At 44.1% G+C, this 12366-nt stretch overlaps 1 protein-coding gene across 3 annotated transcripts in view; it reads left to right on the top strand.

Annotated features, from left to right (window-relative positions):
- The first annotated feature begins 5160 nt into the window (after window positions 1-5160).
- The window catches only part of glob1 (globin 1), a 70770-nt gene continuing 63564 nt past the window's right edge, over window positions 5161-12366 (top strand). The window contains exons 1-2 of one of the 3 annotated variants that reach the window (XM_069331174.1): window positions 5161-5487; window positions 11720-12119. In XM_069331174.1, the coding sequence (XP_069187275.1) occupies window positions 11776-12119 (344 nt within the window). In that variant the 5' untranslated portion in view covers window positions 5161-5487; window positions 11720-11775. The remainder of the gene's footprint in view (window positions 5488-11719; window positions 12120-12366) is intronic. The other 2 variants (XM_069331175.1, XM_069331173.1) reach the window with 2 other exon arrangements.

The raw sequence follows: 12366 nt of genomic DNA, 5'->3' as shown, positions 1-12366 counted from the left end.
TCCGTGCGCCCCCCAGTAACCGGAGGACCTTCCGTGCGCCCCCCAGTAACCGGAGGACCTTCCGTGCGCCCCCCAGTAACCGGAGGACCTTCCGTGCGCCCCCCAGTAACCGGAGGACCTTCCGTGCGCCCCCCAGTAACCGGAGGACCTTCCGTGCGCCCCCCAGTAACCGGAGGACCTTCCGTGCGCCCCCCCAGTAATCGAAGGACCTGGAGGCATCTTCCTAGCTCATGTCTATGTGTCCACTGTTTACACTAGTGTGCCTTGCAGTCTCCGAATAGAAGTTTCTTTGGATAAACGAATCAAAATATGACCGTCGCCCCCCGCGGGTGTGGGTCGCGGAGGGGGCTTTCGTCTCCTACTCTTAAAGCTGAACTGGAATAATGAACAGTCAGCAGCCACCACAGAAGCGAAAGGAAATGTGAAAATAAAAATTACTCCCTTGGCGCCTAACTTGTTAAGAATCTCTGAACACGGAATGCTGGAGTGGGAGGAGGTCGGAGGAAGAGGAGGTGGAGAATGAAGAATGGAAAAGAGAGGAGGTGGGAATAGAGAAGGAAGTGAAGAGAATACGAATGTGTTATTCATATGGAAGAGAAGAGGTGGATGCTGGGAAGGGGGTGGGTTTGGAGAGCTTTTCTGTGTGGCGGAGAGAGGAGGAAAAAATATTGAGTAGTTCGGAGGTTTTAATTTTTCTCATTTATCTCTTCGCTATTTATTTATATATATATATCAAAATTCTGCTTCTTCCTCTTCTACTTATTTCCCTCCTCGTGCCGCCAAAGTGCGCAGGTTATCTTGAGATGATTTCGGGGCTTTTTAGTGTCCCCGCGGCCCGGTTCTCGACCAGGCCTCCACCCCCAGGAAGCAGCCCGTGACAGCTGACTAACACCCAGGTACCTATTTTACTGCTAGGTAACAGAGGCATAGGATGAAAGAAACTCTGCCCATTGTTTCTCGCCGGCGTCTGGGATCGAACCCAGGACCACAGGATCACAAGCCCAGCGTGCTGTCCGCTCGGCCGACCAACTAGCGAGGGAACAACTGAAATATATTCGTGGATATTAGTGATTGGATAAACTGGAATTGTTGGCTCAGTAGCAGGTGTTGACGACGGCTGATGCCAGAGAGAGAGAGACAGAGGAACTTTATTGACTACACGATAGAGGGAAGAACAGGTAAACAGACGGGAGAACATAGAGGGGGAAGAAATAAAGGCGTAGAGATAGAGAAGAGGAATTAGAGATGAAGACAAAGACAGTGGGAGCTTCAGGCAGGTGTGTGTGTGACGGGAGACAGATGGGACGGGAATGAGGTAGGACGGGAGACAGGTGGAACAGGAAAGATGACTCAAGCAAGGTACTAGCGGGTAACCAGAGTGATATAGACAGTTGAAGTAGAAACGAGAAATTTAAAACTAAGTAAAACATTGAAAGTGTTGAGAGAAATTTAGAAGTAAAATTTTGGAAATTGAAACAGAAAAAATCTACTTATTTACCTGTAATTAACCCGTAGGCTCTTTCAGGAGTTGTTCTACTCTCAAAGCTAGGTTTATCAAGTGCGACATGAGCACCTAAACTGTTGCCTGGAGCGCCCAGCAGGTCTGGGCGCTCAGACCGGGGTCTGAAATGAGCCTTTTATTCATTTCAGACCCCCGGTTGATTCGGCACTTCTTGCAGAAACTTGTCCAGTTACTTTTTTGAAAACTTTGCGTGTCTCGGTAATATTTCTTACACGTGACTGGAGGCGGAAGGTTGAAGAGCTATGACGCTTTGATGTTCATGCTGTGTTCTCTACCCTGTTCTCTACCTCCAGTCTTCAGCGAGTCTACTCAACATCTACCGTATCTACTCAGCGCCTTGGATCACATCTTTCGCTCCAATGAGTTGATATTTTATTGCTTATAGCTGAACTCTTGACTTTTCGGTGTATTCTATATGTCGCCTCTCTAGCAGGTGATGAGTCACAATAACGTGGCTGAAGTATGTTGACCAGACCACACACTAGAAGTTGAAGGGACGACGACGTTTCGGTCCGTCCTGGACCATTCTCAAGTTGTCTCTCTTGTCTCCTTTCCTGAGAGCACATTATGAGGTCTCGGTAATTTATTTGACCAAGTCAAAACGTGTCGAATATGTTGATTATTCCTACTTTTTTCAAAATCTATCCGGTTTTGAAAGTCTCGAGAAAGGATGGTTTGAATAGATCATTATACTCGAGGCTCGAAACTCATCATTTTATTGTAATTAGGTTGTCATTATAGCCATAATGATTTTTTTTTTTTTGAGGTGGGGGGTATGATTAATGCAACAGATCGCCGGGTAAATTGGACTTGGTCGAGTATTAATGAGGTGTGTGTGTGTGTGTGTGTGTGTGTGTGTGTGTGTGGGTGTGGGTGTGTGTGTACTCACCTAATTGTGCTTGCGGGGGTTGAGCTCTGGCTCTCTGGCCTCTCAACCGTCAATCAATAGAAAAATGTGTGTGTGTGTGTGTGTGTGTGTGTGTGTGTGTGTGTGTGTGTGTGTGTGTGTGTGTGTGTGTGTGTGTGTGTGTGTGTGTGTGTGTGTGTGTGTGTGTGTGTGTGTGTGTGTGCTGGGGCGTTCGGATATAGGAGGGAAAGGATACGTGTGTTTGTATGTTTTATGATCAATATATATTGATCGCGAAAATAGGATCAATACTGAGGCAGCCAACAACTTTCAAGAGTTTTTTTTATTATTATTTTCTACCACAGACGTGGCCAGACATTTACAATGCTAACCAGCATATATACATTTTCTTCTGTCCTCCATGGACAGGGTGAGAGATGTGTTAAACATATAGTTCAAGGGGTTTATTGAACAATCAACCATAGAAGGTGATTCGGTGCTTTTAAAATACTAAGCTAACTTGCATACGTGAATACATAGATACAAGAGTGGTGGAAGACACAGACATCTTTCCACATTCTGTTTCATCTGTTAGTTATTTCATTATCTATAACTCTAGGAATAAAGTAACCTTGATAGATTAAAAGTTATTTTGAATTAAAAGCTCTATATGGTGGTGGCTCTGACCTTTACTGAACTTCAGCAGGATTGGACGCAAAATCCTCAGGTCTCGTGTATTATAATAGTTTCTACTCTCTTCTGGTCGATATTTAGAGAATACTGCTGGTTACAACACAGTCTACGGGCTCGCCATAGCCCGTGCTACATGGACATTTCGCTCTGAGTAGCTGAATCTAAAACAACAACATTCCAGTTACAACATTTCAACAAACATGTTATTGGTAATTTTCGATTAACTTATATATTTCTACGATGATTTGACTTGTTTTTTTTTAGTGTCAAAATAAAATTAGATCTTGCGAAGCAAAAATAAAATAGAATTTGGATTTTTTTGTTAATATTTGATACATTTTACATCCGATAAATAGATCAGATTACATAGGTCACCAGTTGGAAGAATTTTTTCTTTGATATCGATGCAAACATTTCATTGATTAGTGATTTGAGATATATTTATATATTTAATATTGTATATATATATATATATACTATATATATATATATATATATATATATATATATATATATATATAGTATATATATATAGTGTATATATATATATATATATATATATATATATATATATATATATATATATATATATATTGACTCCTTCTGAAGATGTATTAATATACGAAAGTACTTAAGGAAATTCCTGTTTCAATTTTCCTCCGTGATCTGACACTGTCATATATATATATATATATATATATATATATATATATATATATATATATATATATATATATATATATATATATATATATATATATATATGCTTTCAAATCTTTTTCATAATAGGTCATAGTTGTATGATTCTCCCGTGACTCGGTGCCTTGATAGAGGTAGTTGTGATTGGCACCCTGACTGGTTATGATTGGCACCCTGACTGGTTATGATTGGCACCCTGACTGGTTATGATTGGCACTCAGACTGGTATGATTGGCACCCAATTATCCCATCTTCTAATTAGTCTGTTTATTTTCATTTTTTTCTGACGAGTTGGTCTGTACGTTGTCAAACTTGTATTTAATGAAGCTAAGTGATCGTTCTGTGGCTGGATGACTAGAGAACGATCGAACGATCATTGAGCGAACATTGCCAGCGAACCACTTCGTTCATTCTGCGGCTGGCTGGCTAATGCTAGCGAACAGTTTCGCTGTTCATATACCTTGATTTTTGGGGGATTTACTTGGTTGGCGACCAGTTTACTGAGCCGCCAGTGTTGTCAGTTCATGGTTTGATTATAATCAAGACTGGTAAGGTGATGTTATTGTCCTGCAGCTCCCGGGTCTCCTGTCATTTATAGTGCTTTTGTAGATCCTGGCAGATACGTATATGTGTATTCACCTAGTTGTATTCACCTAGTTGTATTCACCTAGTTGTATTCACCTAGTTGTATTCACCTAGTTGTATTCACCTAGTTGTGTTTGCGGGGGTTCAGCTTTTTGCTCTTTCGGCCCTACCTCTCAACTGTCAATCAACTGTTTATTAACTACTTTTTTTTCTTCACACACACACACACACACCAGGAAGCAGCCCGTGACAGCTGACTAACTCCCAGGTAACTATTTACTGTTAGGTAACAGGGGGCATTCAAGGTGAAAGAAACTTTGCCCATTTGTTTCTGCCTGGTGCGGGAATCGAATCCGCGCCACAGAATTACGAGTCCTGCGCGCTATCCACCAGGCTACCAAGCCCTAGCCTGGTGTGTATGTGCGTTTGTGTTTGGGTAGGAGGTGTGTGCGTGTGTGCGGTCAGGGGGTATGTGTGTGTGTGTGCGTGTGTGCGGTCAGGGGGTATGTGTGTGTGATTATGTGGAAGAGGGTATGTGAGTGTGTTTGTGTAGAGAGTATGTGGCTGTGTGTAGGTCAGGGATATGTGTGTGTGTGTGTGTGAAGTGTGGCAGACTCGCTGGTTGTGCAAGTATAGTGCTGGAATATCTGAAAAAGCCGCCAAAAAGTGAAGCTTCAGAGCACAAACTGCGTGTAAATATTGCTGTAATAATAGATGAATGGTTAGAGAGAGGGAGGGAGAGAGGAGGAGAGAGCGGGAGAGAGAGAGAGTGAGGCAGGATGAGGGGTCCAGAGGAAATGCTCTCACCTCTCTCACACGCACCTCTGCCACAGCAGAGAGAGGAGTGCCAGCGATAGCCAGTAGTGTCAAACGAACCTCAGAAATCTGGCTTGTGTCTCAACGATCTTTCTCTCTCTCTCTCTCTCTTCCCACTCTCTCTCTCACCTCTCCCCTCTCTCCTCTCCCCTCTATCTCTTCCTCTATACCCGTCTAGCGAAGCCCCTGTACTCTATGTCGCTTACTAACCGGTCCGTTGGCTCTGAAAAGTGAACTTTTTGCTGTGTCTCGGGTTGAACATTTTCCCCTCCCCCAGCGCCTCTCTGGAAGTTCAAGTGGGTGAACAGCTTCCGAAATATTAGTGGTTAGTGATACATGTAATGAAAATTATTGGAAACAAGAAAAATCACATTGAACACTTGGGATTTCGTCAAACATCTACACTTTCCTCTATCACATTTGGAGGATAAACTGAAACTCTTGAGATAATAGCAGAATTCGGTTCTGGAATTTAATAATGGAAATAGTAAAGAGAATAAGAGAATTTGTTCAATGTCTCTAGCTTTATTTGACTCTATTTCTGTAAGAAATTTATTCTTCGACTTTACTTGGAAAGTCTTGGGTGTTATTGGGTTCTGGTAGACTTTATTCTTGAGAAGTCTAGAAGGAAATAACATATGTGAGCATATTATTGGTATATGTGAAGGTTATTGTGTGTGTGTGTGTGTGTGTGTGTGTGTGGGTGGGGTGGGGTGGGTGGGTGTATGTGTGTGTGTGGGGTGGGGTGGGTGTGTGTGTGTGTGTGTGTGTGTGTGTGTGTGGGTGGGGTGGGGTGGGTGTATGTGGGTGGGGTGGGGTGTGTGTGTGTGGGTGGGGTGGGGTGGGTGTATGTGTGTGTGTGTGTGTGTGTGTGTGTGTGTGTGTGTGTGTGTGTGTGTGTGCGTGTGTGTGCGCGTGTGTGTGTGTGTGTGTGTTCACCTAGTTGTGTTTTCAGGGGTTGAGCCATGCTCTTGCGACCCGCCTCTAAACTGTCAATCAACTTTTTTCACACACACCCAGGAAGCAGCCCATGACAGCTGTCTAACTCCCAGGTACCTATTTACTGCTAGTTAACAGGGGCATCAGGGGTGAAAGAAACTCTGCCCATTTGTTTTTCGCCATCGCCGGGGATCGAACCTGGACCCAAGGATTACGAGTCCCAAGTGCTGTCCACTCAGCCACAGACCCCGCTCCCCCCAATGTGCGTGCGTGCATGTGCGCGACGAGGAAGTAATTACCGGCTTTCATACAAATTCCTCATATGAATGCATTTTTGTTTTGTACAGCAAATTCTAGTTTATTCAGGCAAAAAAAAAATTTTAACCGCGCCTAAATTTTAAAATTTTAAAATTTAAAAAAATTTTAAAAAAATTTTTAATTTTTCTCCCTTTTTTTCTTAATTTTATAATTTTTCTCTTTTAATTTTTAACCGCGCCTTTAAATTTTACAATTTTAAAATTTTAAAAATTAAAAAAAAAAATTTAATTTTTCTCCCGCTCGTATTTAACCTGGAGTAAATCAGGGGTCAGATTCACGAAGCAGTTACGCAAGCACTTACGAACCTGTACATCTTTTCCCAATATTTGGCGGCTTTGTTTACAATTATTAAACAGTTAATGAGCTCGGAAGCACCAGGAGGCTGTTTATAACAATAACAACAGTTGATTGGCAAGTTTTCATGCTTGTTAACTGTTTAATAAATGTAACCAAAGCCGTCAAATACTGAGGAAAGATGTACACGTTCGTAAGTGCTTGCGTAACTGCTTCGTGAATCTGGCCCCTGAACTATAGCTGGGATCTTCACTGCTAACGAATGTCCTCGTTAGTATTGCGAAGGCACGTTGGTCAATCCTTCGCACCTCTGACGCCATGTTTGTCAATAATGTCATTGACGGAAATCATTTGGAGCAAATGAAGGGATTCGAACCTTCGGCTTGGGGTGTTCTCTCTCTTTCTGTCTCTGTCTCTGTCTCTGTCTCTGTCTCTCTCTCTCGCTCTCTCTCTCTCTCTCTCTCTCTCTCTCTCTGTCTCTCTCTGTCTGTCTCTGTCTGTCTCTCTCTCTCTCTCTCTCTCTCTCTCTCTCTCTCTCTCTCTCTCTCTCTCTCTCTCTCTCTCTCTCTCTCTCTCAGCCACGTGCACCTTACCTGCAAATTGATTTTTGCAACAATGTATCACCTTAGTGTGATTGCCTTGTGCATTATTGATGTCATTGTTAATCCTCATTTACTGCTGTTATTATTTTGATTACGACGCTTTGATTAAGTTCCATGACATTTTATTATTATTATTAATGTACCTGTAATTGTACCTGGGAGCCGGTCGGCCGAGCGGACAGCACGCTGGACTTGTGATCCTTGTGAGTAAGGTTCCCCGTGTGGTGGAGTAAGGTCCCCCCGTGTGGTGGAGAAAGGTACCCCGTGTGGTGGAGGAAGACCCCCCCCCCCCCCCGTGTCCGGAATGAACAGAGTGAATGAAAATCTTCTAACACATTGTAGAGAAACTCCTCGGGGCATTCCAAGGGAATATTTCCTGCCGTTCTATTGGGGACAATTCTGACATTCCAAACCGGTTTTTATCGAGGTTTCCAGTGCTGCAGGACGGCCCGTCCTGACGTCTCTGGAATGCCCATGGAGCATGCCTGGAAAGCATTTGTTTCAGTACCAGGAAGGTCGTAATTAGCATTCCAGCGAGACCTTTCGTTCTCATGAATTCTTTTTCTTGGCATTCCAGGTTTTTCAATGGATTTCCCAAAGGCAAGTCTATCTCTTTAGGAAGAGATTGGCGAGAGTTTCCTAGAAATGTTTTTATCCATTCCAGGGAGGTTTTTCACTTCACTTCGGCGCCTGATAGCTGGGTGGACAGCGCTTCGGTTTCGTAGTCCTGAGGTTCCGGGTTCGATTCCCGGTGGAGGCGGAGACAAATGGGCAAAATGTTTCTTTCATCCAAATGCCCCACCTGTTACCTAGCAGTAAATAGGTACCTGGGAGTTAGACAGCTGCTACCAGCTGCTTCCTGGGGGGTGTGTAACAAAAAGAAGGTCTGGTCGAGGACCGGGCCGAGGGTCGCTAAGCCCCGAAATCATCTCAAGATAACTTGACTGAAATGCAATCTTCAGGGAACTCCAACGTCTGAAACTCGAGGTACAATATCAGAGGGAAAAATTCGGGTAGCGGTTCGGTACCAGCGTTGTACCAGCCTTAACCAACGTTACTACACTCTTGTGTATTTCCCGGGAAGACAAAGCAGATTAAAAGCACTATTTCTAGAAGGCAATAAGTGGGGCCCTCGTTCGAGGTGCGGAGACGCAGGTGCTTCAGAGGCGTAGGTGGGAGAGAAGTCCCCCTGGAAAATACCTCCATTAAATTGGGATGAAAGGAGGTGATTTCAGAGATGATGGTATTAGGAATGGAGAGAGATATTCGTAATGGGATGGTGGGGGGGAAGGGAGAGGTTGTGGTGGGTGGTTGAGGGTCGTGGATAGTAGCAGGAGCGGTGGTGGATTGTGGTAGAAGCAGGAACGGTAGTGGATTGTGGCAGTTAGCAGTAGTGATGGTGGATACTTGTAGATGCAGGTGTCATTCTGGTGATGGTGGTGGATAGTGGTAGGAGAGATAGTGATGGTGGTGGATAGTGGTAGGAGAGGTAGTGATGGTGGTAGATAGTAGAAGGAAACAACAGGTCGTGGTAGTGATAATTTCGTCGGTAGTAACGTAATTAATTAACCAATTAACCCTAATTTCCAATAGCACAGATGAAGATCATTTTAATTAGTAATGATATGGGGGAAGTTCCTTGGAATGATCATTGATGTTTACGAAAATAGGGGGGTGGTGGTTGTGGTAGGGGGGCGGTGGTTGTGGTAGGGGGATGGTGGTTGTGGTAGGGTGGTGGTGGTTGTGGTAGGGGGATGGTGGTTGTGGTAGGGGGTGGTGGTTACAAGTTCCAAGTAGCACGGGCTATGGTGAGCCCGTAGTGGACTTACCTGGCACAGGAGCGGGGCAAGTAGCACGGGCTATGGTGAGCCCGTAGTGGACTTACCTGGCACAGGAGCGGGGCAAGTAGCACGGGCTATGGTGAGCCCGTAGTGGACTTACCTGGCACAGAAGCGGGGCTGGTGTGCTCTGGGAGTTTAGCCCCTCCATTATATGTCTTGTGTTCTGTCCATGTCTCACCCTCTCTATCCTTTTCTTTTTCCCATCAACGCTCCCTTCTTCCTCCCTCTCGTCTTTAGAGGAGGGTGAGAGGGTCGTAATGGCTTGGTGCTTTCCCCTCTCTCTCTCTCTCTCTCTCTCTCTCTCTCTCTCTCTCTCTCTCTCTCTCTCTCTCTCTCTCTCTCTCTCTCTCTCTCTCTCTCTCTCTTTCTCTCTCTCTCTCTCTCTCTCTCTCTCTCTCTCTCTCTCTCTCTCTCTCTCTCTCTCTCTCTCTCTCTCTCTCTCTCTCTCTCTCTCCCTCCATCCATACCGTTCTCTCACTTGGAGGAAAAAATGCTCGAGAAATTCAGTGTTATCGTCATTTATTCAACGTCACTCACAGTCGTAAAATCTGTGTTGACACTCTACGGAAACTCAACCGAACATTTTATTCATTATAACAGTCGCTGGGATTAGGAACAGGAGCCTATGCTTGTTAAGTAGCGGCACAACTAGCCTATGACACTGGTCATTCAAACACAAATCACCATGCAATGTTCCGTGAGACTAGCCATAGGCATCTGGTCGCCAGTCTCGTACATACAGGCAATCAATAGGTGATATAGGTATACAAATATTACTATATGAACTGTTAATGACCCCTCCACCAGGATTCGAACCCATGACGCCCGTGATCACCCCCTACAAACGGGTCAGGGTACCTCAAATATGATTTGGTGAGGTGGGCATTGTACCGTGTAAGTTTATGATCCTGGGTGTCATGAGTTCGAATCCTAGTGGGGTCATTTACATTTATATATAATACGTAAATAAATAATTCACTGGATTATTAGTGCATTTATATAAACTTAAATTTCAAGTTGCTCTTCAAGAGTTCATATTTCAACATTAAACAGACATTTCGTAACTCGTACATCGCTTTACCATTATTTTAATGCTTGACCTGTCTGCTCAGAGGAAGACATGTCTCAGATCTGTTGCTGCTCTAGAAGTTCTGTCGCTTCAGTAAACGTTGAGTGAATAACGACTGAGGCTGGCAGTCATTGACCAGACGAGCCCAGATAGCAGTTAGGAGCGAGGCAGATAACCGGAACACTGTTATCGTACCAAGCTGTGGGGTTATCGTATCATTACGGCGGCTGCAGCCATATATTTTTCTCCGCGATAATTGGATTTATGATAATTTTTCCAGTCAGATGGAGATGAATACAAGTTGTTTGAAAGTTGTGATTAACTGCTGTTGGCAGCGTGTTCGTAATATGTCTGTGGTCGTAAGAGTCAGGAGGCCTGGTCGACGACCGGGCCGCGGGGACGCTAAGCCCCGGAAGCACCTCAAGGTAGCCTCAAGGTAAGGTAAGTATTGTTGGGGTCTCTCTGGCTGACGGCGGTGGTCTGGGTTCGAGTCCTGGTCAGGGAGGATTGTCTGGGCGCCAATCCTTAACTGTAGCCTCTGTTCACCCAGCAGTAATTGGGTACCTGGTTGTAAACCATTGGCAAGTCGTGTTCCAGGGGAAACTAGTAGGTAAGGCATGGGCCATGAGAAGGGAATAGTCTGTTGATTCGCAAGAGATAGAGACGACCTTTCCTGGGGGCATTAAGTAGGCCAGAGGGGGATTAAGTAAGGTAGAAGGGCATTAAGTAGAGTTCCTCTACTTAATGGCCATTAAGTAGACCATTCCTGGGATATTAAGTAGACCAGAAGACCATTAAGTAGAGCAGAGGACCATTAAGTACATCAGAGAGCCATTAAGTACACCAGAGAGCCATTAAGTACACCAGAGAGCCATTAAGTACACCAGAGAGCCATTAAGTACACCAGAGAGCCATTAAGTACACCAGAGAGCCATTAAGTACACCAGAGAGCCATTAAGTAGACCAGAGAGCCATTAAGTAGACCAGAGAGCCATTAAGTAGACCAGAGAGCCATTAAGTAGACCAGAGAGCCATTAAGTACACCAGAGAGCCATTAAGTAGACCAGAGAGCCATTAAGTACACCAGAGAGCCATTAAGTACACCAGAGAGCCATTAAGTAGACCAGAAGACCATTAAGTACACCAGAGAGCCATTAAGCACACCAGAGAGCCATTAAGTAGACCAGAAGACCATTAAGTAGAGCAGAGGGTCATTAAACAAACAAACAAACTTCTCTCCGAGAATAACCATAAATTCGTGTATCATAAACTTACTCATTTGTTTGACCTTGTGTGTGCGTGCACGCGCGTGCATGTGTGAGCGCGCACGCGTGTGTGTGTGTGAGATTTGTGGGCAATAAATACAGTTACATAAACATAGAATCAAAATCAATTTAACGTGTACATATTACACCAGATGTCTTGTATATATATATATATATATATATATATATATATATATATTTAAACATTTATATAAACATTTGTTTACAGAGGTAGTGTAAGCGCCGTGTTCCTTGACTTACACATACACACACATACACACAAGTATGGGGAACACATACGTCAGAGAGGACTCATTGGAGTCCAATGGTAGAGCATCGAGGAGCAGCAGCATCCTCCGGAAATACAGCAAATCTCTCAAGTGCAAAGATTCAGAGGGCGTCTCCAAGGCCCCGTCGACCGACGATCCCAGCGAAGCCGGTGAACAGAAGACCAAGGATAGCGTCGAGAGGCAGGATAGGGAAGGCAGGGGCGATATGGGAGAGAAGAATGAACAGGAGGGAGAGGAGCCGCCTTCCCAGCTGACGGAGGAACAGAAAGAGACGGTGAAGAGGACTTGGAAGATCATAGAAGCCAGTGTAGCCAAGGTCGGAGTCGTCCTCTTCATGGGGTGAGTTAAAATTTTCACTAAAATTTTTCCTTCGGGGGTTAGATAGAAGTTTCTAAACGTGTCTATTTAGATTTTGTGTATATATATCTGTTTTTTAGTTGAACGTTTCAGATATTTATCTTTGGATAACTTTATGCTTCATAAACGTAAACTTTTTGTATTGTTTTAAACGTTTATTAATGTTATTTCGTGGGATACTCGCCATTATCTAAGCGAGAGGATTTACCGACTCCCTTGGATGCTGTCA

The sequence above is a fragment of the Procambarus clarkii genome, chromosome 25 (genome assembly GCF_040958095.1).
Source record: "Procambarus clarkii isolate CNS0578487 chromosome 25, FALCON_Pclarkii_2.0, whole genome shotgun sequence".
Classification (NCBI taxonomy): domain Eukaryota; kingdom Metazoa; phylum Arthropoda; class Malacostraca; order Decapoda; family Cambaridae; genus Procambarus; species Procambarus clarkii.
The sequence above is the reverse complement of the archived record's forward strand: the minus strand, read 5'-3'. Positions and strand labels throughout refer to the sequence as shown.